Below are 27,293 nucleotides of genomic sequence, written 5' to 3' on the forward strand. Positions count from 1 at the left end.
CACTATAAGATAGTTAATTTTCTTTTTTCCCCCCTTTTAAAAAATAAATATATTTTATTGATTTTTTTACAGAAAGGAGGAGAGAGGGATAGAGAGCTAGAAACATCAATGAGAGAGAAACATCGACCAGCTGCCTCTTGCACACCCCCTACCAGGGATGTGCCCGCAACCACTGTACACGCCCTTGACTGGAATCGAACCCGGGACCTTTCAGTCCGCAGGCGGATGCTCTATCCCCTGATCCATACTGGCCAGGGCTGTTTTTATTGGTTTCAGAGAGGAAGGGAGAAGGAGCAAGAGAACATCAATGACAAGAGAGAATCATTGATCGGTTGCCTACCGTGTGCTCCCCATGGGGATCCAGCCCACAACCCGGGCCTGTGCCCTGACTGGGAATCGAACCCTGATCTCCTGGTTCCTAGGTCCATGCTCAGCCCTTGAGCCAGGCTGCTGGGCGCCTCCTCTTCCCTCAGATGCCCGTCCTGCTGGGTGAGGCCCTCGCTCACTGCCCTCAGGGGCCTGCTCTCGGGAACCTCACCCCAGGCCCTGGGGGAGGACTGTGACCCGTCACATTCCTGGTGTGGGTGCCAGGTGCTCTCAGAGGAGGTTGGTGTGTGAGGGGCGCCCGCCTGCCCGCGGCCCCGGGGTTCCCAAACCGCGAATGCGCTGGCCCCGCCCTGGAAGCAGCATTGGTGTGGGGGCTGGTGGGCGAGCGCGGGGGAAAAGGGACCCCCCGAGGATCCCAAATTTCACAGCGTGTGTCTGGGTGACCCCAGCGTCCAGGACACCCGCAGAGGACGCCCTTGGCCGGCCGAGGCTCGGACTTCCGTGGCCCAGGCTGGGCCCAGCTGTGCGCCCGGCACCGGGCAGGTGGCCGAGCTCCTGGGGAGGCAGCACCCAGAGTGCACCCCTGCGGGCCGCGGGCACGGCCATCTTCAGGCCAGGCCTGGCTCCCCTGGGGTCTGGCCCCTCGACCCCGTGCTTTCCATCTCTGCTGCCTGTGCCCCTGGGGGTGGGCATCCGGCTCTCCGGGGCCTGCTCAGGCCCCTCGTCTGATGTGACACCCGCCCTTGGCGGCTCCTGGGCAGCAGCCCTGCCCTCCTCCCGAGCTGGGGGGTGGGGGTCCCCGCCTGAGCCAGGACCACGTGCAGGTGGCCTGCCGCTCTGAGCCGCAGGGAGGGCCCGGTGAGAGCCGCCGGCTCTGAGCCGCAGGGAGGGCCCGGTGAGAGCCGCCGGCTCTGAGCCGCAGGGAGGGCCCGGTGAGAGCCGCCGGCTCTGAGCCGCAGGGAGGGCCCGGTGAGAGCCGCCGGCTCTGAGCCGCAGGGAGGGCCCGGTGAGAGCCGCCGGCTCTGTGCCGCTGTCGGGGAGGGCCCGGTGAGAGCGGCCGGCTCTGTGCCGCTGTTGGGGAGGGGCCCGGTGAGAGCCGCCGGCTCTGTGCCGCAGGGAGGGGCCGGGTGAGAGCGGCCGGCTCTGAGCCGCAGGGAGGGCCCGGTGAGAGCCGCAGGGAGGGCCCGGTGAGAGCCGCCGGCTCTGTGCCGCTGTCGGGGAGGGGATTGCACAGGAGCTTGGTGTTTTTCTCACCAATTTTCATCTGAAACACCTGCTTTCCACCAAGGAAGGGTTTTGATGAGAATCTGATTGGAACCGGGTTTGACTGTGTTCAGGGCGGCGGGGCTGGGATTTCCTCTCGTCTGGAGGCGGGAGGCCCAGCCCGCCCCAGCTGGCTTACCTCCGAGAAGGAGGGCGATGGCATTTCCGTGCTAACAGCGCCGAGGCCCGAGCTCCAGCCTGGCTGCCCGAGAGCCGGGCCCCCAGCACCTCTGACAGGACGGCGGGGAGGGCGCCGCGGCGGGTGGGGGGCCGGCTTCTGTGTGAGGGGACGAGAGGCTCGGGGAGGGCTTTTGCCAGAACCCACTTCCATGGTGGGCTCTCGAACCCGGGGCCTGATGGCAGCGCCCGGCGGTGTCTGCCCTCGGACCCTCAGAGTTTGGGCGCGGAGCACGTCAGTGCTCCCTCACCCACGGCCCACGTGCAGCCAGAAGCTGAGGGCGCCGCGGGTCTCCCCCGGGTTCTGGGAGAGAGTGGGCTCGGGCTCCTGGGGGTAGGGGGGTGGGAACGAAGGGGAATCCTGCAATGACTCACACACTGAGCGCCCACCTCCCCCGAGAACAGGCAGACAGCTCCTGAGGCTGGTTCATTCACGACCTGATCCCGAGTGGCTGGCACCCAGCAGGCGCTCATACTTGTTGGAGGGATGAAGCAGAGGATGGATGGATGGAGGGTGGGTGGATCGTGGGTGGATGGTTAGTGGGGGGGGGGTTTTGGAGGGATGGAGGGAAGGAGATGCTGTGTGCCACACTCAGCACGGCCAGGGGTGACCCTGGGGGGGCGAGTGTGGTGAAGGACTAAAGCAGACAGGCAAGGGAGGAGAGCTGGGGCTCCGAGAGACGCTGCCCTCTGATTAGAGTCAGTACCACAGCCTGCAGGCCGCGTGTTTATTTTATAGCCGATCCCCCGGGCAGAGGAAGGGCAGGTCACAACGTGCTCTCAGGTTTCCAATCCACTCAGTCACACGCACCTGGTCCGGCTTTGTTTAGCCGCTGCACCTCCCGCAGCCACGTCACCCAGCCACGTCACCCAGCCACGTCACTCAACCACGTCACTCAGCCACGTCACTCAACCACGTCACTCAACTATGTCACTCAGCCACGTCACTCAGCCACGTCACTCAGCCACGTCACTCAGCCACGTCACTCAGCCACGTCACTCAGCCACGCCACTCAGCCACGTCACTCAGCCACGCCACTCAGCCACGTCACTCAGCCACGCCACTCAGCCACGTGGGCCCACAGGTTCGGACCATCAGGTCAGGCTCACAGCCGCAGTCTTTGGCTGTCACTGTGCTGGGACCTGCCTGTGGCTTTGCCACGAGAGGACCGTGCCCTCTCCTTAGTCCTGGGCTGGAATCTGTCCCAACGACGTGGCCGGCGCCTCAGAGCTGTTGATTGAACCAGATACCGATCGGCTAGATGCAGCTTCTCCCCCCATTATGATGAGGAAGGAGAGGGGCTCAGGGGCAGGACGCAGGCCCGAGGCAGGCGGTTCATGGCCGGCGGCTCAGTCCGCCCCTCGGCCTCTCCCTGGGCGGGCGGGGTGGGCGCCAGGTCCCCTCCGGGCGGGACGGTGAGCACAGGACGGGCACCGAGGCTCCTGGAGCCTCAGCTGTCGCTGCCTCCTGGGGGGCTGACTGGCTGGGACTCATGTCAACATTCTCCCTTCACCGCTAACAAGGGCCGCTGGGACTTCGTGTGCTCTGAGCTGGCGTGTTTACCGTCCTGTGTGTGTGTGGCATTTCCACGCCGAGCGGGCGGACCGGTCTTCCTGGAAATCGCAGAGAACGCCGCCCGTGCCCCTTCCCGGGAGACCCCGCCACCCCACCCCCAAATTCCTGTTTACCGTCCGACCGACCGTGACCTTATTAGGAGCTGAGCTAGCTGCGGAGCTAATTAGTTCAGTTAAAATTAGCTGCCGTGGGGGTGGGGGCGGGGGAGGGCGCTGGCCCATCTGCTCGTCTGAGAGGCCGGAGCCGCAGCCACAGACCCCAGGCACGCGGCCGAGGAGGCAGCGGAGGGCGGGCTGCCGCCAGCAGCCAGGGGACCGAGGGGCGCCTGGAGCCGGGACAGGGCTCCTCTGGCCCAGGGGAGGGTCCGCCCCCGGGCCCGGGCCCCCAGGACAGCCACTCAGAGGTCACGCCCTCGGAAGGTCACCCCTCCTTCGCCGGGGAGTGGATGCCTGCCCAGGGGTCGCCCACTCGGGCACAGTCGGGTGGGAGGGGCCGTTGGGGGGAGACCGCGGCCTGCCACACTGCCCAGACCCCGCTGGGAGCCCTGCCCCGGCCACACGGCTCCCGGGGGGATGGGCGCCCGGCTTCCCCCGTGGGCCCACATCTGCCCGGTGCGGGCTGTCTGGCCGGGCCGCAGGGACACAGCCTGTCGCGGGCTGTTTCGGGCTGGGAGCACAGCCACGCCCGGGCCCTCTCCAGCCTCTCCCAGGCCTCTCCCCGGCCTGCAGTCACGGGAATCACGTGATTCACTCACGGCCCCGCTTGACTCGTCTCTCTCCGTCGCCGAGATTCCATTTCTTCCTGGAGCAGGTCCCCACCCCCGGCCGCACAGGCCTCTGGGTGCCGTCTTGGTGGGTGATTCAGGGCCTCTGTGTGTCCTGGGGGCCAGGTCGGCGCCCCCCCCGGACGCCCATCGGCTGCCAGGCCCACGCCTCGGCCGTCACGGCCGTCCCTCTTCACGGTGGGGGAGGGGGAGGAGCTGACCAGCACCGCCCCGGGAGCTCACAGACTCCGTGGAGAAATGTCAGGCTGATGGGAGGTCGGGAGGGGCTGGCTACCCCAGTGGGTCCCGGGGGCCTGGCAGAGTGTGGGCCTGAGCCCCGCTCCGGTGTGCACGCACGCTCATTCACACCTGGTGGTCTTGCCTTTTTAAAAAATATTTGTATTGATTTTGAGAGAGGGGGATGGAGAGAGGAACACCATCGATTGGCTGCTTCCTGCACCAAAGCTTCCTGCTTCCTTCCCCCAGCACAGGGGATGGAGCCCACAGCCCGGGGGCCTGTGCCCTGACCGGGAGTCGAACCAGCGACCTCTTGGTTCCTGGGTTGATGCTCGGCCACGGAGTTGTGCCAGCTGGCTGGGCTGGTCTTGCTTTCCTCTGTGCCTCGTTCCTCTGTTGGAACACACACTCCCGATTTCTCTCTGGAAAGGAATCGTTTCACGGAAGAGAGTACGTGGCTGCCGTCCCGGTCATCCCCCTGAAATGGGAAACACACTACAGCCCAGCGGAGACGGAGCAGCTGGGGTTTATTCCAGGGTGTGCCCTGCTGGCCCCGTTGGGAAAATGGGGCGCTGGTGGGCCATTGAAGCAGAGGATGGAGGAGCTGAGCTGCCGCCGCCGGGAGGTGCTCTCCATCCAGGGACGGGACTGCCGCCGGCGGTGTGGGCGGGCGCGTGTGGGCACGGGGTGGGGTAGGGGGCACAGATAGCTATGGCACCACCACGGTGGACCCCTTTCGCGTACTGTGTGGTTCCAGGTTCCGGCTCCGGGTTCCAGTTCAGGGTTTGGGTGCTGGAAAAGGCCGCACACAAATGGAAGAGACTAGAAAAGCATTAATTTGAGAATATCGGGGGCCAGGCAAAAGCCCAAGAGAGGGCAACCGCTCGCTCTGGCTTTGCCATCGCTTTTATTAAGATGATGGGATACACCCACATCCCTCAGACAGGAGATTCCAATAACAGCCAACCGTGAGACTGACGGGTGGGGGCTGCTTCAGCCACCAACGTCTCCATCACACAGTGAGGGATTATCCCTGAGCTTTCAGAGCAGCTAAGGTTGATCAGCCTTCCCATTCCCGTCCACACCTCTGCTAGTGAGACAAAGATCGGCTTCCGGCACACGGGGGGCGGGAGGGGGTGGGGGCCTGTCCCGGTGGCTGGCCCTTGGGGTGAGGTCCTCCCTGGAGGGGCGCTTTCCTGGAGGTGGAAATTAATAAAATCCACGCTGCCGGCGGCCGGAGGATCCATTTGGAGGTTAAACCGGTCACCAAGGCGCAATTAGCTGCCAGATCTGCTAGGAGGCGGGAGCGAGGTGGTCCCGGCCTGGCACTGCCCAGGTTCCCGCGGCGAGCACCGCGCCCTGAGGGGGCATCGCGTGCCCCTGCCCGCGCGTCCAGCCTCCTGGGCGCGGGGAAGCAGTGGGGGTGGCTCCTCGGGCTGAAAGAATCCGCCTCCATGTCCGCGGTCCTCCCCTCGAGGCTGCGAGGACGGCCCCAGCCTCTGGGCTTGTGTGGTCCGTGGTCACCACACCCAGGCTCCTCGCTCCCGCCTCTGGCTGCTCTGACCCTCACCTTCTCCCCCAGGTCCCCTGCTGCCTCTGTGCACGGAGGAGCTGGCTGCTAGATAACGTGTGTGTGCGAGTGCATGTGTGAGTGCATGTGTGCGCGCGCACGTGTGTGTGCATTGTGTGAGTGGGGGCTTTCCTAGCTTAATGCATGTTTCTGTGCCCATGACTTTCACCGTGAATAGCTGAGCAGCTCATGTCAGACCCAACCCTCCTGCTGATAATAGTCACAAACCCTGCCTGGCCGGCATGGCTCAAGGGTTGAGCATCGGCCTCTGAACCAGGAGGTCACGGTTCGGTCCGGTCGGGGCACAGGCCTGGGTTGCGGACTACATTCCCAGCGTGGGGCGTGCAGGAGGCAGCCGGTACGTGATGCTCTCTCCTCATGGCTGTTTCTATCTCCCTCCCTCTCCCTTCCTCTGGGAAATCAACAAAAACATATTTAAGTTAATAACAGATTCTGGGTAAAATGTATAAAAATAGCAACGATAGCTGCTTAACGGCCCTCCCGGCCACACGAGGCGGACAGGCTGGAGGTGGGGACCGGCGACAGGAAGGGAGCGAGGGCCCGCCGAGGGGACTCCACAGGCCCCGCCCCCGCGCCCCTGCCCCCCAGCAGACGCCCCCAGCTTTGCTCAGTGAACCCCGCATCGAGCCGCGCCGCGTCTCTAGACGCATGTTATTTATAAACGTGATTCACTGCGCAGTCACTGCCATGGGGACGCGCTGCCGGCTAACCGCTAAGGAGCCGCGGGCGGGTCCGGGCGGGGGCCCCTCTCCCTGGGTCTGCCTCCATTCCGGGCAAGAGCCGGCCTCGCTCACTGTCCCCCGGTTCGGTTCGGTTCTGAAGGCATAGGCTGGCGTGGCCGGGCCACCGAGACCCGCTGGCTCTGCTGCTCCTCCGGTGCCCGCGGCTCGGGGTGACAGGCGGGCGCACACGGGGTGACAGGCGGGCGCACACGGGGTGTGCAGAGACGGAAACTGCCCAGGCCGCCCGCTCCCCGTCTCCACCGGAGCACCTGCCCCCCCCCCTCCCCGTTCACAGCAGGAGTGGCGCCCTTAACCCGCCTCAGCCTGGCCTCTGGGGGGACGGACAGGCCCCCAGGGGGGACCCAGGGCCCGGCCTCCCCACTCCCGCAGCCGGGGCCTCGGTGGCATCGTGGTCCGCTCCGTCTGGTTTTTACATTTTATTTATTTTTGTTTTTCATCCTCAGCCGAGGGCATTTTCTCACTGATTCTTGTAGAGAGAGCGGACGGGAGAGGGGGAGAGAGAGAAACATCCGTGTGAGAGAAGCACATCGGTGGGCTGCTCCTGGGGCCAGGGTGGAGCCTGCAGCCGAGTCTGTGCTCTTGACCGGATCGAACCCGGGACCCTTTGTTGTGCAGGCCAACCCCTATCCGCTGAGCCACACCAGCCAGGGCCGCCCTGTCTCACTGATGCGGGAAAAGAAGGTCCCAAAGGCTGTGTGTGGGTGTGTGTGTTGGGGGGATCCCCGGTGCCCGGGCCTGGGAAGGGGGCGACCAGCTGGGGTCCCGCCACGTGCGGCTGCTCCGTGAGGCCGGGCCAGCAGGGTGAGTGGCCCGTGGAGCCGGCAGGTCCCCGGGCAGAGGGGGGAGGTGGCAGGAACGGGCGGAGAAGTGAGGGGCTGCGGGAGCTGGGACCAGGCCGAGGGGACCAGCCGGGGGGCCCTGATAGCACCTCGCACCCCACGCAGTCGACGCCGGGGCTCCCCCCTCCACTGGCTCGTTCACTCACCCGTTCATCCATGCCGGAGCTGCAGGGAGCACCCAGGTTTGCAGGGGGAGGAGGGGGAGGGAGAGGGGGGCTCTGGGCCTCCCACAGCCTCAAGCAGCCGGACGACTCCTGGCCCAGGAAACGCGCCACGGCCAGACGGCCGCCAGGGACCCCAGAGAAGGGCCTGTCCAGCAGCTGGCAAGCCAGGCAGACTTCCTGGAGAAGGCGACATGTCCGGGCACCTGGGAGGGCTGACTGTGGTCATGGAGCCGGTGGAGAGGCCAGCTTGCTGCCACTTAGGGACGTTTTTCGAGTTGCCATGTGCATCTAGCAATGCCGACACCCACACAGCACGCGACCCCTTACCACTGCGGGGACTCCACCCTCCCGCCTCCCACGAGGTGGCACCCCGCAGTCCCTGGTGGACGGATGAGGAAACCTAAGCACAGGGAGATGCCGTGGCCACAGGGCCACGGGGCCACAGGCCACGGGGCTGGGAGGGGCCAGGCCTCGACCCGGAAGTTGAACGCCCCACCCCTTTGTGCTTCACACGCGCCTCAGGTGACCCCACCACCAATGCTGGGAATGAGCTGGGTTATTCCCATTTTCCAGATGGGGAAACTGAGGGCTGGGTGCCTGAGCCACCGAAGGCCACCGAGGGCGTCAGACAGTGCCAGCCCCGGGTCTGCTGGGCTCCCACGCCCTCACCCCCCACCCGCCCCGCCGCCCCGGACCGGAGCAGCCGGGGTGGGGGGGCTGTCGCGGGCCCACAGACCCTCCGCGGCACCTGGTGCTCCCTCCCCCGGACGGAGCCTGGAACGCTCTGCTGTGGGAAGAGCCTTTTTTGTACCAGAGACGGATTATTTTCAGCCTGTTGTCAGGCAGTTGTCAAAAGACGCGGCAAATAAAGGGCTGAGCGTGAGGGGGGGAGCGCCAGCCGCACGGGCCTGGGGGCTGGGAGCCCGGCTCCCACATCTCATTTCCCTGCTCATTTGTGTGTTTGTCGCTCCTGTTTCTCACCCAGGGGCTGGCTCCGGGGGTCTCGCGGGGGGGTGGTCTGAAGGCTGGGCTTGGAGGCCGACCGTATGGGGTGACTTGGGGGGACCCTCTTCCTTCCTGGCAAGCCCCTCACTGGGGGCCTCCGGCTCTCCGTTCCTCCTGCGTCTGGGCCCCTGGAACAACCCCGGGGAGGGGCGAGGGGGGAGCAGGGCAGGAGACGTGGGTGAGCGAGCAGGGGGACGGGGTCCCCACCCAGCATCCAACCCCCCTACCCTGGCCTCCCCGCTGCCAGCTCGGACCCCGTTCCCTCCCCCCACCCCCTCTGGAGCGGGACCAGCCTCACCTCTGCCCGGGGTGTCCGGCCGCCACCGCCGTCCCCGAGGGGCCCGGGAGGAGCTGAGGGTGTCCGGGCTGGGGCCCGCGATGGGGAGCCCGTCCTCGGTGGGGAGGGCGGTGGCCGTCACTGGTCCCAGGGCAGCCGCTTCCCCGTGCCCGTCGGCAGCGGGGCTGCCGGGACGGTGGGGGCTCCGTGGGCTTCGGCGAGGCCCCCGCCGTCTGCGCACATCTCCCGCCTGCTCACGGCCGCGCCGCCAGGGAACGGGAGCAGCGAGCTCCGTGGTCTCGGGAGGGCGTTCAGAGACAGGGGGCGGGTGAGCATCTCCAGCCTCCCACGCCCCAGGGTTCCCTGGGCCTTGGCGTGTTCTCCGGGCTCATGTGCGCGCGCGCGCACACACACACACACACACACACACACACACACACACACCCGAGAGGAGCTCCCTGCATTGGCCGCAGGTGTCCCAGCCGGGCGGGCGGCCTGAGGCACGCCCCCCACGCCCCGGCCTGCAGGCTCCCAGTCTGCTGCCATTGCTGGAGCACCCGAGCACTGGGAGGGGCGCAGGGAGCACGGCCGTGTCCCAGGCACGTGTCCTGGGGGTGTGTGCTGGGACTGACCTCTGACCTCTGACCCTGAGGAGGTGACTCGGACAGGTCACGGCTGAGGATAACTGTCTGGCGGTCAGCGTCCAGGCACCTCTTACCGCTGCCAGGGCTCCGGGCTGGGTGCCAGGGCGAGGGGCCCCTGGGCGGTGGGAGGTGCAGAGATCTGGATGCGGCTGATGTGGGTGCAGGCAGGGGGGGCTTCTCCACACGGCCGGGCCATCCTGGTCACGGTCTGTCACCCAGACCTCCACTCACACGTCCAGTGCTGTTTCTGCCTCATCCCCCCCCCCCCCCCCGCCTCCTCTCTAATTTGGGAAGCAGTTCTCTTAGCAACCAAGTCCCCGGCTTCCTCGCCGCCCCGCAGACCGCGGGCGGTGGAGCTGGCCCCTGGTGCCCGTTAGTGCTCAGGGTGACCCTGCCCCTGCCCTGCCCAGGCGTCTGCCCATCAGCGTGTAACGGGGATAGCTCTCTGGCCGCCCTCCCTCCCTCCCTCTCTTCCGGTTCCCCTCCCTCCCTCCCTCTCTCCCAGCCCCCCTCCCTCCCCCCTTCCCCCTCCCTCCTTCCCTTCCTCCCTCTCTCCCAGCTCCCCTCCGCCCTCCCCCCTCCCTCACTCCCTCCCTCCTGACCCCCCTCCCAACTCCCCTCCCTCCCTCTCGGCCCCCTCCCTCCCTCCGGGTCTGCCGGGAGATGCTAACGTGACCGTGCGGACTCACTAAGCCGCTGCAGGAACCGGGCGCGCGGCCCGTCTAATTGTCTCCTCTCCCTTTAAGGGGGCTCTGATTTCTCGGGGGACGCCGGGGCTGAGCGGGGAGGAGCGGCTGGTGGCTGCGTCCTTTGAAGGGAAATCTGGGTCACGGCAGACTCCGGGGCTGCCCGGAGCGGGTCCGCGTGAGGCTCCGGAGGGTGTGTTAGCCTCGGGCTCGCGCCGGCCCTTTAAGAGGGAACTTGGCTTTTTCTAGGAAAATAAATCAGGAAAGCCCCAGAGCCGGTCGAGTTAGCGGGAGGGCGCGGGAGCCGGAGTGGATCCGCGCCTCCCGGCAGGTGCGAGGATGCCCGGCCCGCGCCCCCGCCCCCGGCCGCGGGCCACGGAGGCGGACGGGGGCGCTCCGGTGCCGGGCGCGGGCAGGGGCCGCCGGGCTTGAGGCTCCGCTGACGGGCATGGGGGGGGCTCCCGCACCGGCGCGCCGGGGCTGGCATGCCCGCCGATGCCCGCAGGCTCGCCGCGCCCCGCCGCCCAGGGGCCCGGCCGCCCCGCTCGCCTGTCCCCCCGCCGGGAGGCTTATGTAAGGAGCGGCGGGCGGTCCAGCCGGAGGGAAGATGAAGTCTTTGTTAAATGCCTTCAGCAAGAGGGAAGGTAAGAGCCGGGCGTGCGGTGCCGGTGGGGGGGGGGGCGGGGGCCCGGCTCCTCCGGGAACGGCAGGTCCTGCACCCCCTGTGAGGGTGAGGGTGAGGGTGAGGGCGGGACCGCACCGCTGGGCGCTCTGTCCCGGGTCCGGTGTGGGGACCCCGGACCTGCTGTCAGTGTCTTTGTCCCCGAGTCCCGTCCCGGGCAGGACCGCATTCCACAGCGAGCGCCCGGAGCCCGGCGCCCGGAGACCGGAGACCGGAGACCGGAGACCGGCGCCCGGAGACCGGCGCCCGGAGACCGGAGACCGGAGACCGGAGACCGGAGACCGGCGCCCGGAGACCGGAGACCGGAGACCGGAGCCCGGAGCCCGGCGCCCGGAGACCGGAGACCGGAGACCGAGACCGGAGACCGGCGCCCGGAGACCGGCGCCCGGAGACCGGAGACCGGAGACCGGAGACCGGCGCCGGAGACCGGAGACCGGAGCCGGCGCACCGGAGACCCGGAGCCCGGCGCCCGGAGACCGGAGACCGGAGACCTTCGCCCGGAGACCGGAGACCTGCGCCGGACCGGAGACCGGACCGACGCGGAGCCCGGCCGGAGACCGGCGCCCGGAGACCGGAGACCGGCGCCCGGAGACCGGCGCCCGGAGACCGGAGACCGGCGCCCGGAGACCGGCGCCCGGAGACCGGCGCCCGGGGACCGGAGACCGCGCCCGGAGACCGGCCGGGGCGTGGGGGGAGTTCCAGGGGACCGGGGAAGTTTGGGCTCCGCTGCCCGCTGCCCAGTGAGCCGGGACGGGGAGGTCAGGACGCGCTGGGCACGCGGCTCCCGGAGCGGCGGGGGCGGGGGCGGGGCGCCTCGCGGGGACTGGGAAAGTGTCATTTCTCTGGGGACAGACGGTGTCACAAGTGCCGGGAGGCGAGGGAAGCCCCACGGGGAGAGTTCGCGGGTCACGGGGAGAAGGGAGAGGCGGGGGATGGGAGTCGCTGCCAGGTGGGGAAGCAGGTGTTTTTAGCCCTTTTCTCACACATGCACACACGCAAGTACATGCACACACATGTGCACACACATGTGCACGCACGTGCGCGCGTGCACACACACACAAACACACACACACACACACACACGCACGCCCTCCGGGAGCCTGTCAGCGGAGAGGCTCGGGCTGGGCCGGCTGGTGGAGATCGGGGTGCTCCGGGGGGATTGGGGAGGGGCCCCCGCCCCGGCTGTGACAGACGCGGGGACAGAAGCTGGTGCCCTGGGTCTCGGTGCCCCAGCAAGGGGCTCCCTCCCGCCATCCACGCCATCCGTGTGCGCGTGCTGCTCAGTGACTGCCTGGGTGCCCGCAGGACCCCCTGAGAATGCCCTGCGCCCCCCCGCCCCTCCCGGGTCCCTCCCCTCCGGGTCCCCACTGCTCCCTCGGCTGGCCCGCAGCCTGTGCCTGGGAGTCAGCGGCAGCACAGCCTGTGTCTGCTCGTTTCCTGACGAGCAACCAGGCCCTTTCTGTGTCTCCCTGTTTGTGACCCGCCCAGCGGGGGGACCTGTTACTTGTTTATTTATTCCATTGATGTCAGGGAGAGAGGGAGAAAGAGAAACATTCCTGAGGAGAGAATCAGGGACCTGCTGCCTCCTGCACGCCCCCCACTGGGACTGAGCCTGCCCCCAGGGCCTGTGCCCTGACTGGGAATCGAACCGGGACCTCCTGGTTCACAGGATGACCCTCAACCCTGAGCCACGCCGGCCGGGTTAGTGCGGGGCCTCTGCTCCGGGAGGCTGGTGTGAGGTGTCTCTGGTCTGCGCCCTTATTTCATAGCCGCCTCTCCCCTCTGAGTCTCCGAGCGCCAGCAGGCACACCCCGTCCCGCCCCCTTCTGGAGGGGCCTTAAACTGCCTGGAGCTGTCAGTCCAGGAGCAGACGTGACTGCCCAGGAGCCGGGAGCTGGGGTCCCTCCCCACATGGGCATGAGCCCTGCCGCTCTGGCCAGGAGGCCTCGGGGGCTGGGGTTCCCTGGCCGCTTTCTCCCGCTCTGCCCTCCCATGGGAGGTGCCGGCTCCGGCTGTGGCCTCCGGTCCGCAGACCTGTGCCGGGTCAGCCTCACCACCCACAGCCCACGCCCTCCACCCGCACCAGCAATCCCTCCCGCCCGCTGCCCGGAGATGGGGACGCCGTGTGTCCACCCTGGAGACCGGCTCGGGGCCCCCAACGGGACTGGCCAGTCGTGGGAAAGGCCTTGGCTGGCGCCTGGGGCCTGGGCCAGGGCCGCCTCCGGGGCAGCGGCCCCAAGTCCTGTGCGGAGGAGCCGCGAGGATGAGGTTCCGGCAGGGAGCCCAGCCCCCTCCTCACCCCTCAGCGGGCGTCCCTCCGGCTGACCTCCACGTGCCCTCCCAGGCTCATGGCTGCTCCGGGGCGCAATTTCAGTCCGTGGGACCTCAGGAAAGCCCTGACCCCGTGCCCCCAGGGCCTCACCTCTGCTCCCCAGGCGGCCCTGCACCCGGCAGGTGGCGAGGGTGCGGACCCACAGTGGTCTCTGCGGCGTCCGGTGGGCGGGCTGGCAGCAGGGAGGACGGCCCTCCGCGGCCTCTGCCGGGGCAGCCGGTGGGAGGCCATCCAGGACTCTGTCCTAAGCCCCGGGAGCCGCTCTCCCGGGGAGATGGGAGAGCCCCGTGCCCGCCGTGGGAGTGCGCCGGGCCCAGCCCGGAGGCGTGTGGGGCGGGAGAGCTGTCCGGGCGTCGAGCGCGAGGGAAGCCGCGTCGCTTGCGGCCGGTTCACTGGCGTCTTACTCCCCCTCCCCGCCCCTCCTCGCCACCCTGGACGGCTGTTCTTTAGCCACCTCTTCCTGTTTCCCCTCCGGCCCTGGCACCCCCACCCCCAAATCCCAGTGCCCGCTGAGTCCCTGGCCCTGAGGGCGCCCTCTGGTCTGAGCTCAGTGGAAGTCGGGGTGAGGACACCCCCTCCCTCCATGCTCCGGAGGCCCCATCTGTGGCGGAGGGGGGAGTGCGCTGGGGGTTGGGGCCGGTGAATTCTAGCCGGTAGGTGTGAGGCTGTGTCAGTGTCCGGGGCCACGAGATCAGTGTCCCCCAGAAAGTGCCCGTCCCGGGGGCCGGAGCCCCAGACCCAGTCGCTCCTCCGGGCCTCCCTCCTGGGCGTGTGGGCGCCGTTTCCTCCCCAGTCCCCGGGGTCCCTCTGTGGGTGTCTGTCCGTCCGACCCCCTCTCCTCCTGAGGACCCGGCCTCAATGGATCAGGGCCCGTGACCTCACGTGACCCCTGTCACCCGTTTAAAACCCGGCTCCAGGTGGGGTCCCGCTCTGAGCTCTGGGGTTCGGGCTCCCGTACCCGGCTATTGGGGACCCTCAGCCCATCCCAGGCCACATGTGGGTCTCGCAGGAGGGGCTGTGGCTGCTCGTGTCCTGGCCACGTGGTGAGACGGCCACGTGCTCACACGTGTGTGCGCTGCTTCCGAGACGCTGGCCACATGGAAGCCGGACCCACGTCCCTTCCACTGCCGCCGAGCTGGCGCCTCCCGCCCGTGCTTCCGTGTCTCCGTCTGTCCAGGTCCCGGGGCGCCCTGCACCCGGCTCGCGTGCGCCCCCCGGAGGCCGCGCCGGTGCTCACGGCCCTATCTCCCCGCAGTGCCCTTCCGCGAGGCCCCGGCCTACACCAACCGCCGGCGCCGGCCCCCCAGCTCGCTGGCCGCCCCCCGCGTGCTGCTGCGCTCCAACAGCGACAACAACCTCACCGCCAACGCGCCCGCCTGGGCCGCCGGGCCCGCCCAGCGCAGCCTCTCCCCGCAGCCGCTGCAGCCCGCGCCCGGCCCGGCCGACGCCCCGCGGGCCGTGGGCAGCTACGTGCCCGGGCCCCGCAGCCGCTCCCCGTCGCTGCACAGGCTCGGTGGCGCTGGCGAGGATGGCAAGAGGCCCCTGCAGCCCTGGCCCGCGGGGTAAGGAGGGGCGGGCAGAGGGGGCCGTCTGGGACCCTGGGGTGCAGGTGGCCCTGCTGGGCCGGGACTTGGGGGTGCGGGCGGCCGGGGGTGCGGGCGGCTGGGCCTGGGACCCTGGGGTGTGGGTGACTGGGCCAGGACTCAGAGGGGTGCAGGGGGCCGGTCTGGGACCCGGGGTGCGGGCGTCCTGGAAGGGACTCTGGGTGTGGACGTTGGTCTGGGACCTGGGCTCACGGTGCCTGGCTTGTCCCACCCCCCCAGGTCGGACTGTCCCCGGAGAGCGGGGGCCGGGCACTGACTGGGCCCGCGGGTGCCGCTCGGGGTGAGCGGGGAGGAGCCCGGAGCGCCGGGGCGCGGGCCTCGCGCAGGCGCCGCTCCTGGCAGAACCACGGGGTTTGTCCCTCTGCGTCTGCCGACTCACTCGGCGTAAGGCCCTCGAGGCCGCTCCACCGGGAGCAGGTGCCAGAAGGCCCTTCCTCGTGAAGGCCGCGTGACAGTCCGCGTGGACGGACCACGTGCTGTGCTCCGCCCTCCGTCCATGGACACGCGGCTGCTCCCACGTCGTGGCTGCTGTGAACGTGGGTGCGAGCGGCCTGTGTGGGTCCCTGCTCACCCCCATGGGGACACACCGGGGGTCCTGGATCTGCTTCCGTCTTTGAGGCTCGAATGCCGCCCAGGCATTCCATGTCTTTCGCCCCAGCCAGAACCCGGGGCGGGGGTGGGAACGGGCGTCTGGGACGGGCTGGCTGCAGGTCTGCGTGTGCCCTGTCCCGTCACCAGCCGCGACCCCCTCCGCCCTCCAGGCCGGCCTTCCCGCCCGGGGCCCACAAGGACGCGCCCTCCGCCGCCCAGCACCCGGGGCCCAAGCGGAAGCTGTACAGCGCGGTGCCCGGGAGGCTCTTCGTCGTCGTCAAGCCGTACCAACCCCAGGCCGACGGCGAGATCCCCCTCCACCGGGGCGACAGGGTCAAAGGTCAGTGTCCCGGCCGGCCTCTGCTTCTGGGACGGGGCCAAAGGGAGCGGCGTGAGGCTCCCCGCCGTTCTCGGGGCGCAGCTCCCGTGTCCCTGCTGTGTTAGGGGTACAACGCATACTGGGAATGAGACTCCACTGCAGAGAGCGGGGCGGGCATGCCCAGGGGTCGAGGGAAACCTGGCGGCCTCTCAGAGAAGCACAGGGCGCTGGGCCAGAGCCAGCCGCCGACCTGCTGACCCCCAGGCCTGGCCGCCAACCTGCTGACCCCCCCAGGCCTGGCCGCCAACCTGCTGACCCCAGGCCTGGCCGCCAACCTGCTGACCTCCCCCAGGCCTGGCCGCCAACCTGCTGACCCCAGGCCTGACCGCTGACCTGCTGACCCCCCCCAGGCCTGGCCGCCAACCTGCTGACCCCAGGCCTGACCGCCGACCTGACCCCCCCAGGCCTGGCCGCCAACCTGCTGACCCCCCCAGGCCTGGCCGCCGACCTGCTGACCCCCCCAGGCCTGGCCGCCGACCTGCTGACCCCCCCCAGGCCTGGCCGCCAACCTGCTGACCCCCCAGGCCTGGCCGCCAACCTGCTGACCCCCCCAGGCCTGGCCGCCAACCTGCTGACCCCAGGCCTGGCTGTCACCAGCCCCCACATCCAGTAACCCAGGCCCTCCCAGCCCGGCCCCTCCCCTTGACGCTGTCCTGTCCTGTCTCCAGTCCTGAGCATCGGCGAAGGCGGCTTCTGGGAAGGCAGCGCCCGCGGCCACATCGGGTGGTTCCCGGCGGAGTGCGTGGAGGAGGTGCAGGGCCGGCCCCGGGACAGCCAGGCAGGTGAGGCGCCTCGGCGGGCGGGCGGCCAGCGGTCCGAGGGCGGAGGGTGCGAGGTGTGTGCGGGGGCGGCGGGTGTGGGAGGAGCCGAGCTCAGAACAAGGATCCCACAGGCGGGTGCGAGAGCAGTGCCGGGCCGGCGTGGAGCGTGTCCCGGAGGCTGCTCGGGGGCCGTGCCCGGGACCTGCCTGTGCCCCTTGCGAACAGGCGTCCACGTCTCTATGGAAACCGCTCAAAGCGCGGGGTTCTCAGAGGAAGCGGTGCCCGGCTACAGGGCTCCCGAGGGGGCCCCCGCTGGAACCTTGCAAAGCTGGGGCCGAGGGTCTAATCGACGGAGCGGCTGAGAGGGGTCCCCTGCCTGGCGGTGCTGAGCGGAGCCTGGGAGCCGGGAAGGCGGAGCGGGTCCTGTCAGAGCCGCCGGGCCTGGCCGCCCGGGCTTGGCTGGGAGCCGGCTCAGCGCGGGCGTCCGGGGGTCACACTCGCCTCGGGCGATGGCTCCGCTGGGCCCCCCGTGCAGCCTGCTGGCCCTGGCTGGCTGGAGCAGGTCCCGAAAGGGCGGGAGTCGGCATCCACCGGGAAGGCGGCTCCCGGTGCGCAGGCGGAGGAGGTGCCTGCTCAGGATCACGGGCGGGAAGTCGTCGGTTTTGCGTTTCTGGGCCTGAGAGACGGTGAGCCCCGCTTCACAGCAACTCCCCTCCGTGCACGGCCGGTCCTGCGGGAAACGCCCGTCAGTCACGCCTGCCCCTCCCCAGGCGCCTGGCGTCCGCCTCTCCGCCCGGCCGCTCCCACGGGACAGGGTGCGCGTCCGGGGCCGGGGGTTCGTGGGGAGGAGGCCCCGCCGTGCCCTGCGCAGGAGGTCGGAGGGCCGCCCTGTGTGGCTGCCAAAAGCGGCAGCGGAGGGAGCGTGAGTGGGGGGCCCGCTGCCGGACAAGCCCACGGCCTGGTGGCTGCGCCGTCTGCGTTTCCTGCCGCCCGTGCCCATGGGCAGCGGCCAGCTGCTTCTCTCCACGCGGTGACTCAGGCCAGGCCGCCCTTCTCGCCCGGAGCCTCTGTCTCTCACCCCGCTGCCCGGCCACAGGCCGGCCGGCCGCCCTCGGAGGTGAAGGCCCAGCCTCTGCCCGCTGCTCAGCCAGAGCCCGCACGGGGCTAGGGGGTAGGGGTGCGTCTGCCCGGCGGGTGTGGGGTGTGGGGACCGCCTCGGAGAGTCAGGGCCGAGGCCCCAGAGGGCGGGGAGGCCCAGCGAGGAGGCCGCGGCCAGGACTGCCTCCACTCAGCTCGACCAGGCCACTGGCAGCGTCCGCCACGTGCCGGGGGTCTGGTGGCACCCTCAGCGAGCACAAGGCCCGTCGTCACGTGGCTCGCGCCCCTGGGAGCCTTCAGGGAGGCGCGGGCTCCAGAGCAGGGGGTTCTGCATGGTGTGGGCGGGGACTCGGGGTCTGTCTGAGCTTCGTAGGCAGCCACAGGCCGGCCTCGGAGGGGGCTGGTCCCTCAGGAACTGACATCGGGGAGGACTCCGCGTCCGGCCCCCTGGCTGTGTTAACGCCGCCCCTTCCTGCCTTCTCCCGCCGTTTCATTAAAGCACAGGGAGCCTGGCGGCCCAGGGCGCCCCGGTCTCCAAACCGCTGCTTTATGTTTGAAATGCCGCCGCCCCCACCTCCCACGCCGGGCGGCCCCGGAATGGAGTGCTGCCGGGCCGGCCTGCCGTTGCCGGCTCCCCACGGAGCTCCAGGCCTCAGTGACGCTCTGGGACCCAGGCCCCACCGCCCGCCCCTCCCAGCAGCTGGGTGGTCGGCCCTGGTTCCCATGGCAACCCAGTGATGCTGGTGCCAGCCCTTCTCCCCACGGCCCCTCCTGTCTCCACAGGATGTGCGGCTGCGTCCGAGGGCCGCCCTGCACAGCCGCACCGCAGGCCGGACTGCTGGAGGGAAGGGGTGTGAGGAAGGGGGTGTGGCTCAGCCTCGGGGGGTGGGGACCTTCCCACGCCCACCCGGGTGAGTGGTACGGTGGTCTCCCTTGATTAAACACGACCTTCTTGGGGGTTCAAACTACATACGGCGTCCTGGCTAGCGTTGCTCGTGGCTAGAGCATCGGCCTATGGACTGAAGGGACCCAGGTCCAGTTCCGGTCAAGGGCACGTGGCTCAACTGAAAACTTGATCCCTGGCCCTGGTCAGGGCGTGTGCAAGAGGCAGCCAGTGGATGTCTCTCTCTTTCTCTCTGTGTCTCTGTCTCTCCCTTTCACTCTCTCTAAAAACCAATGGGAAACCCCTCGGGTGAGAGTTATAAAAACCGACAGAACGCACAGGCCCGGGGCTCACAGGTGCAGGCGCAGGCCGTGTGGGCAGCGTCTGTCGGGGGCGGCCTCTCGGCTTGTGCCGCCCTGTGACCTCGCTTAACTCCATTATGCCTGGAGGCGGCGTCTCCGGGCAGCCATGCTGGTCTCGAGCTCGCCGTGAGCCTGGGGAGCACATTCCGTCCACGGCCTCGGGAGGAGGCGTGGCCACGGCGGCCCTGCTTCCCTGCCACGCTCTGCGCCGCCTCCCTCCGTCTCCTTCCTGCCACGCAGTCCATCCCGGGGGCGGGGGCACTGGTTGTCTGAGGCGAGGGCAGTGACTGTCCTGTGATGTTCCTGGTCAGGTGTGAGCATTCAGAGCCTCTGGGTCGGCCTCAGGGCCCGGCCACAGAACACCCCCCGGAGTCCGGCCTCTGTGTGAGGTCACAGGCTGGGCCAGAGCCTCACGGCTCCCTGGCTGTGCGGCCTTGGGCACGTGCTCTTGGGGCAGTGGGGGTCGTGAGTCCCAGCAGGGCTGCCATCAGTGGGCAAATCCCTCGTGGAAACTGCCCAGCAGGCCGGTGCTCAGACATGCTCACTGGACGGTGATTCTCGGGCCCCGTCATCCCACACGCCACATCTGCACACACATTCTTCTCCCTGGCCGACGGCTCCCCCTTCAGCCCGGCTCATAGCCTGTCTGCTGGAGCCTTCCCTGGGCCGCTCCCGTCCCCTCCAGGAGGATACCACGTGCTCTGGCGCACCCTGCACCCCACCCCCACCTGATGGCCTGGGGCGTGGGCCCCAAAGATCGCAGCCCCTCCCAGCATCAGCTTCTGGGGGAACTGAGCTCGGAGAGGTGGGTCCCTTCCCCCAGACCACACAGGCCCGTGCCCCCACTAAGTCGGCTGGAGACGGAAGGACACCCCAACTGACCAGGTAGCACTTGGTTTTTGCCCAGGGGCGGGTTGCCCAGGTGACTAAGAGCCATTTTTAAAAAAAATATATATATATTTTATTGATTTTGTACAGAGAGGAAGGGAGAGAGATAGTTAGAATCATCGATGAGAGAGAGTCATCATCGATCAGCTGCCTCTTGCACACCCCCTTCTGGGGATATGCCCGCAACCAAGGTACATGCCCTTGACCGGAATCGAACCCGGGACCTTTCAGTCCCCAAGCCGACGCTCTATCCATTGAGCCAAACCGGTTTCGGCTAAGAGCCATTTTGTTACAGGTAGCGAGATTCCGAGAATCAGAGAGCCACGCCGAGCTGTCCAGTGCTATTAGGACCCCACCCCTAGCACCCCCCAGCCCAGTCAGGAAGCCCCGCCCTCAGGAACCTCCCACAGGGCCCCACATTCCTTTGGCTCCTTCCCTGCACCTGGCCTGTGGTTCCTTCCTCAGCCACTAGATGGCAGCCGCTGGGCACAGAAGCCGGGAGAGGGGCACTGGGGCTGGGCACTAACCCTGAAACCCAGCTCCGAGGAGGGGCCTGGGCAGCACTTCCTCTGAGAGCAGGGCCCAGTTCTCAGCGTCAGTCCTCTGAGCAGGACCGCTGGGCCTGACCCCGGAGCGGGGCCACCAGGAGGCCGGCAGGGATGGGCAGTGACGGGCACGGGGCTGCAGGGCAGGGGACGCAGGGCGGTCCTCCACACACTTCGATCCTCAAGGGAAGCCGGGCACCCCCGTGAGGAAGGCTGCGGCAGATTTTCCATTTGTCCTGGACGCCTCCATGGCCGACATGGGGTGGGAGGCACAGAGAACCCTGCAGCTGGGAGCAGAGTTAGGCCCCACCTCTTAGGAGGCAAGTGGGTTAAAGGCCGGAGAAGGTGCTGGCAGGTGCTCAGTGGACAAGACGGATGGATGGGATGAGGGAGGGTGAGTGAATATATAGGACGGAGGGAGGGTGAATGTATAGGATGAGGGAGGGTGAGTGAATATATAGGATGGAGGGTGGTGAATGTATAGGACGCAGGGTGGGCGGGCCAGTGGGCAGCACTTCCGGGGTTTGAGTGGGTGTGAAGGTCAGAGAGGTTCCTGGTAGGTGTACAGTGAACAATGGATCAGTAGGTGGTTGAGTAGAAAGGGCAATTGGATGGATACATGGATGGATGGATGGACGGACGGACGGACGGACGGACGGATGGATGGACGGACGGACGGACGGATGGATGGATGGATGGATGGATGGATAGGTGCACGGACAGATGGACAGATGATGGATGGGTGGATAGGTGGACGGATGGACGGACGGACGTGTGTGTGGAGGGACTGGGTGGAGGAGTGATGGCCAGGTGAGCAGGGATAGCCGAGGAGCTGCCCCCATGGCATCCCAGGTGAGACCCGCCCGGGGCTGCAGGGCTGTGGGTGCTGGGAGCCCGGGCCTGCCCCTCCCCCGCTGCTGCCAGGCGCCAGCGGCGGCTCCGGGAGGGAGTGCGGCAGGTCCCAGGGACAACGACCCTGTGATGTGAGGTCGAAAACAGCTCTGGTGGCTGATGCTGCCCCAGCCTGTCTGGCCGGGCGGGGGAGGGAGGAGCACCGCCTCAGTCCGGGCCCTGGTGCATTGCGGGGGGAGAAAGGCGGGGGGCTGCATGTATGGCCCCTCTTTTCAAGCACAGGATGGAGGAGCCCCGGAAGGACCGTGTCAATCCTCGAAAGGTTGTCCGGAGGCTCCCAGGACTGGAGGCCCAGCAGGCAGGAATGAGGCCGCTGAGCACAGTGCACTGACAGCACCTACTACGTGCCCGTCCCCAGTGGGGCCTTTCTCGGCACCGTCACAGCAACCTGGGGCAGTAGGTGGTTCTGAGTCCCATTCGTGCAGAGGCGAGGTGGAGATTCGGAGGAGCCCACGTGGTCATTCCTTCCTTTGCTGACCGCCTACTGTGCGCGGGGCGCTGTTCGGGGTGCTGCCCGGTGCGGCCACCAGCCCAGCAGAGGGCTCTAGAGAAGCAGCCGCTCGGCCTCACTGGGCAGCTGTGACCGGGGCAGGGCAGGCCCCTCTCTGGCCCCGCTCACAGGACGGTCACGGGCGGGAGGGGTCCCGGACGGCGTGGGCCTCGGACCTGGCATCTCGCGGCAGGGCCCCTCCGTCCGCCTCCGGGAGGAGAGCTGGCCGCCTGGCCGCCCTGCACACGCCTCCTCGGTCCCGCGCCCCCACAGTGGAGCCTTCACAAATGTGTCTTTTGTCCTCTCGTTCCCGTGCCAACTGCCCTGGCTGCCGAGTAGCCCCCAGGCCTCTCGCCATCTGTGTGCGGGAGAGCCCGCCCGGGAGCCTGCTTCCCGGAATCATCTGTGCCCGGGCGTGTTGGAGCCGTGAGGGTGTGTGGCTGGGTGCGGCCATATTCTGCTGACACGGAGCCCACAGCGCCCGGGCGGCCGGTCTCCCCGGCCGTTAGCGCGAGAAGCAGGTCTGGTGGTGTCCTGGGGATGCACAGGCCCCTCCGCGCCCAGTGGGCCCCCCCGCCAGAGGGACACCTGAGCAGCGGGTCTGAGGCCACGTCATGAGGAGCGTGTGTCCAGGGCAAGGGAGGTGAGAAGACCTCCCGCCATCACGCCCCTCGCGCCCCGCAGCCTCCTGTCACGTTGGGGCGAGGCTGGCGTAGGCCCGCAGCCTGCTGGTCAGCAGGGGCCCTCCCAGAGCAGGGCAGGAGCTGGGGCAGCTGCTCCCTGGGCAGCCACGGCCGCTCTGTCTTTGCACGCGACCGCACTGGGGAGTCCCGCAGCCCCGGCACAGGCCCCTCGCTGAGCACAGATGTGCTCGCCGCCCAGCCTGCATCCCGTCTCCAGGGTAACGCAGAATCCCCCCTGCGTGGCTTAAAATACCCTGCCATTCCCTGCCAGCGGCCTGCCTGTTCCCAGCAGGGGAGGTGCGTGGGAGGGCGGTCCCCAGCCCCCCTCTGCCTCCCACAGGGCCCTCTGGCCTCCGGAAGGGGCGGCTGACCTGCCCCGTGGCCTCCAGGACCCAGCCCAGCCTCTGGCTGGCAGGAGGGGGCAGGCTGCCCTCCTTCCACACCCTGGGGGCTCTTGCCCAGCTGCCTCCCCCCAGCCCTGCCCTCTGGATCCTCAGCCGGACCCTGCCTGTCCCCACCATCGGGGGCTGCTGTCTGCTCCCTGTCCCTCGGCACCGGCACCGATGGCTTCCGGGCCCTCGGGTGTGACCTTCACACACACACTCACTCCTTAACTTCCTGCCACGTCCGCCCGAGCACCAGCACAGCCCCACGGGGCAGCCCAGAGCCCGTGGGGGCCGGGGCCAGCCTCAACCCGCTGTTTCTCGGGGTGCCCCCTCCTCCCTTCCCCCAAAGGGTGAGTGTGCTGGGGTCACCGCCCTGCCTGCGAGGGCCTGGGTCTCCCCTCCAACCGCCCGCCCCCCTTCTGCACCTCCCCCAGTCCACGCAGGACCCGCTCCCCTGGCCCCCGAACTTCCACCAACCTCAGCTCCGTCCAGGCCCGGCCCCCCCCTCTCCTGAGGGGCCCCGTGCCCGCAGCCACCCCTCCGCTCGCGTCGCGCTGTAATGAAGGCAGCCGCGGGCAGTCTGCGGGGGCGGAGGGGGGGCACGGACGTCCCCTAAACGTCACTGAGAAGCGGGCAGCCCTGGTGTGCGGCCCCTGTCCCGAGCCCACAGCTGCCGCTCCCCGGAGCCGGGTGCCCCCGCCCCCGCCTTGTTCCAGGCCCAGCTCTGCCTCGAATGACCGGAAGCTTCGGGAGAGGATAGATCTCCCACATCCTGGTCCCCAGGTAGGACCCAGCGCTCAGGGCCGGGCCGAGGCCCAATGCAGCCCTAACCAGCCTGGCTCCGCCCTGTGGCCCATGCCCTCTCACGCCCAGCACTTCCCCGGGGCCTCCCTCCCTCCCGCCTGCGATGCTTTCCCTGTGGAACTCCTACTCAGCCTGCAAGGCCCCGCCCGGAGCGCCCCTCCCCCCACGCCTCCCGCCACCCGCCGCTCTGTGCGATCTGCTCCCACTGTGCCCTCGACGGCTGAGTCATCTCCGTGGCTTCTGACAGGCAGAGCGGCTCCTTCCCTCATTCAGCGAAGATGTGATGTTCGGGGCGGGCTGTGGCAGTGGCGGGGCACAGGGAGCCGGGGCCACTGTGACCTGGCACCTGGGGGGGATGGGGGGGATGCTGCCGTGTGGGGCTCCAGGGGGAGGGCGGACTGTGGCAGGGCCGGGTCACGGGGTCACCGTGGGGGGTGCCGCTGTGTGTGGGGCTCCAGGGGGAGGGCGGGCTGTGGCAGGGCCGGGTCACGGGGTCACCATGGGGGGTGCCGCTGTGTGGGGGGCTCCAGGGGGAGGGCGGACTGTGGCAGGGCCGGGTCACGGGGTCACCGTGGGGGGATGCCGCTGTGTGGGGGGTGCCGGGGGAGGGCGGGCTGTGGCAGGGCCGGGTCACGGGGTCACCGTGGGGGGTGCCGCTGTGTGTGGGGGGCTCCAGGGGGAGGGGCGGGCTGTGGCAGGGCCGGGTCACAGGGTCACTGTGGGGGGATGCCGCTGTGTGGGGGGGGCGCCGGGGGAGGGCGGGCTGTGGCAGGGCCGGGTCATGGGGTCGCCGTGGGGGGTGCCGCTGTGTGGGGCGCGCAAGGGGAGGGGCGGGCTGCATGTCACGTGGCCGGACAGTGGCTCAGTGGCTCAGGCCAGACATTGAGCTCAAAGGAAATCTGGGGCGTTGCAGGCACAGTAGCGGGTGCCAAGGCCGAGCTGCCCGGCTCCTGTATCAGGACGAGGAGCTCCAGGCGAGGATTGTGAGGGGCGGGGAGCACGGGGTCCGGGGAGCACGGGGTCCGGGGTCATGTGGTCCGGGGTCACGGGGTCCGGGGAGCACGGGGTCCGGGGTCACAAGGTCCGGGGTCACGGTTCATGGGGTCTGGGGAGCACGGGGTCCGGGGTCACGGGGTCCGGGGAGCACAGGGTCCGGGGTCACAAGGTCCGGGGTCACAGTTCATGGGGTCTGGGGAGCACGGGGTCCGGGGTCACAAGGTCCTGGGTCACGTGGTCCGGGTCATGGGGTCCGGGGTCACGGGGTCCGGGGTCACGGGTCATGGGGTCTGGGGAGCACGGGGTCCGGGGTCACGGGGTCATGGGGTCCGGGGAGCATGGGGTCCGGAGGCCGTGGGCCCAGGAAGCACCGCTCCGTTCTGATCTCGAGGCCGTGGGTTTGAGCGGAGGCTGTGAGACAGGCATTCGAGGGCGGCTCCCGGCTCCCGGCGCCAGGCCGGGGCACAGGGCCCAGCACCAGCACCGTGTGTCCGTGTGTCCGTGTGTCCGTGCGTCCGGAGGAAGCGGGCCGGGCGGCAGAGACCGCATCCCGCCCCTCACCCCGCCCCGGGGGTGCCCTGCGGGGAGCGGCGGGCGGTCTCAGTGGAGAGTTGGGGAAAGTGGTGTCCAGGGGAGCCTAAACCTGGGGGCTCAGCCCTGTGGGGGGGCTCAGGCCTCGGGGGGCTCAGGGTTTGGAGCCTCGTCCCCCAGCAGGAGGCTGCCGGTTTGACCCCTGGTCGGGGTGTGTGGGAGGCACCGATGGATGTTTCTCACATGGTCTCTCTCTCGCTCTCGCTCTCTCTCTCTCTCTTTCTCGCTCTCGCTCTCGCTCTCGCTCTCGCTCTCTCGCTCCCCATGACCCTCTGGCACACGCACGTTGTTTATGACCCTCGATGGGGGTGAAATCCAATGCCGGGGAGGTGCCCTTTGAAAGCACACCCTCCGGACACCCAGGACATTCACACCCTCTGCCACCGCCACTGTGGAGGTCAGGGTTCGATTCCGGTTGTGGGCTCGATTCCTAGTGAGCGGCGTGCAGGAGGCAGCCGATTCTCGCATCTCTCTCGTCACTGATGTTTCTCTCTCTCCCTCTCCCTTCCTCTCTGACTTCAATAAAAAATATACCTTCTAAAATTAAAATGGTTAGAAAGGACATTTTCTCTGCCCTCAAGCCGAGGAGCCCAGCCTCGCTGCCCCCGATGGCCGAGGCTGCGGTTCCCATGGAGGGTTCCTCCGAGCCCTGCCATTGCCCTGCTCTGTGCCCAGTGCCCAGCGGGGGCGACGAGGCTGCCACGGTCGGCTGGGTGAGTGCACGGGGAGGGCCCCGTCCAGCGGAGGAGCTGAGCAAATCCCACCACGCGCCCTGGGCCAGCCCGCCGGCTGGAGGGACATCTCCCTCTCCAGACCAGACCCGCTGCGAGGCCCGGGCGCCAAGCCGCGAAGTGATCGCTGAGCGAGGGAGCCGCTGCGGAGCCCCACGATGCGATGGGGACACATCACTCGCTCAGGCTCCCACGGGGACCCCCTCCCCTCGCGCCGCACTCCCGCCTCGGAGTCCCCTGAAGGGCCCGGCATCGGCCTCGAACCCCGTTCCAAATGCGTCCTGAGCTTCCTGGGCGCTGAGCCCTCCAGCCGCCAGTTCCCTCTTCACTGCGGTTCCCAGGGCTTCTCCGCCAATGGCCTCCCTGGGGTGGAGGCCGGCCACCCCCTCCAACGTCAGTCTGGGCCTCAGGAGCGCAGGGGCGGGGAGAGGCGTCTGTCCCAGACCCAGCCGGTCCGCGGGGGCTCCCCCACTCCTGCCGGAGCCAGGACCGGAGCCGCCCTACGCGACCCGACCTCAGGTGACTGACCGGGGGTGATCGACCGGGGGTGACCGACCTCAGGTGACCCGACCTCAGGTGACCGACTGGGGGTGACTGACCGGGGGTGACCTGACCTCAGGTGACCCGACCTCAGGTGACGGACCAGGGGTGACTGACCGGGGGTGACCTGACCTCAGGTGACCCGACCTCAGGTGACGGACCAGGGGTGACCGACCGGGGGTGACCGACCTCAGGTGACCCGACATCAGGTGACGGACCAGGGGTGACTGACCGGGGTGACCTGACATCAGGTGACGGACCAGGGGTGACCGACCGGGGGTGACCAACCTCAGGTGACCTGGCCTCAGGTGACTGACCGCGGGTGGCCTGGCCCGGGATGTGGAGGGTGTGGTGGGGGCCCAGGCGGTGTGGACTCGAGTGTCATGCTGAGCTAAAAAATAAATTAAATTTTTAAAAAAGAAAAGAAAGTGAGGACAAATGACAAAAAGGAAGGAGAGCTCCTGCCCCACCAGCTGCTGCAACCCTTCTCCCGCAGGACCCGGTGGGGAGGGACGGACCGGGCGGGGAGGGACCGGGCGGGGAGGGACGGGGCGGGAGGGACTGGGAGGGGAGGGACCCGGCGACGGAGGGACGGGACGGGGCGGGGAGGGACCGGGCGGGGAGGGACGGGGCGGGAGGGACCGGGCGGGGAGGGACGGGGCGGGGAGGGATCCGGCGGGGACGGACGGGGCGGGGAGGGACCGGGCGGGGAGGGCGGGGCGGGGCGGGGAGGGACCCGGCGA

The 27,293-nt window shown here is 68.7% G+C and overlaps 1 protein-coding gene across 10 annotated transcripts in view; it reads left to right on the plus strand.

The window, feature by feature from the left end:
- Positions 1-27,293, plus strand: part of SHANK2 (SH3 and multiple ankyrin repeat domains 2) — a 132,586-nt gene that overhangs the window by 30,601 nt on the left and 74,692 nt on the right. For 9 of the 10 annotated variants that reach the window (XM_036416646.2, XM_036416647.2, XM_036416649.2 and 6 more), the window contains 3 exons: positions 14,562-14,868; positions 15,672-15,841; positions 16,549-16,662. In XM_036416646.2, coding sequence (XP_036272539.1) covers positions 14,562-14,868; positions 15,672-15,841; positions 16,549-16,662 — 591 coding nt within the window. Of the gene's footprint in view, positions 1-10,769; positions 10,937-14,561; positions 14,869-15,671; positions 15,842-16,548; positions 16,663-27,293 lie in introns of those variants that run through there. The other variant, XM_036416654.2, reaches the window with a different exon arrangement.

This window comes from Pipistrellus kuhlii, unplaced genomic scaffold (assembly GCF_014108245.1).
Source record: "Pipistrellus kuhlii isolate mPipKuh1 unplaced genomic scaffold, mPipKuh1.p scaffold_m20_p_56, whole genome shotgun sequence".
NCBI classification, from domain to species: Eukaryota; Metazoa; Chordata; class Mammalia; order Chiroptera; family Vespertilionidae; genus Pipistrellus; species Pipistrellus kuhlii.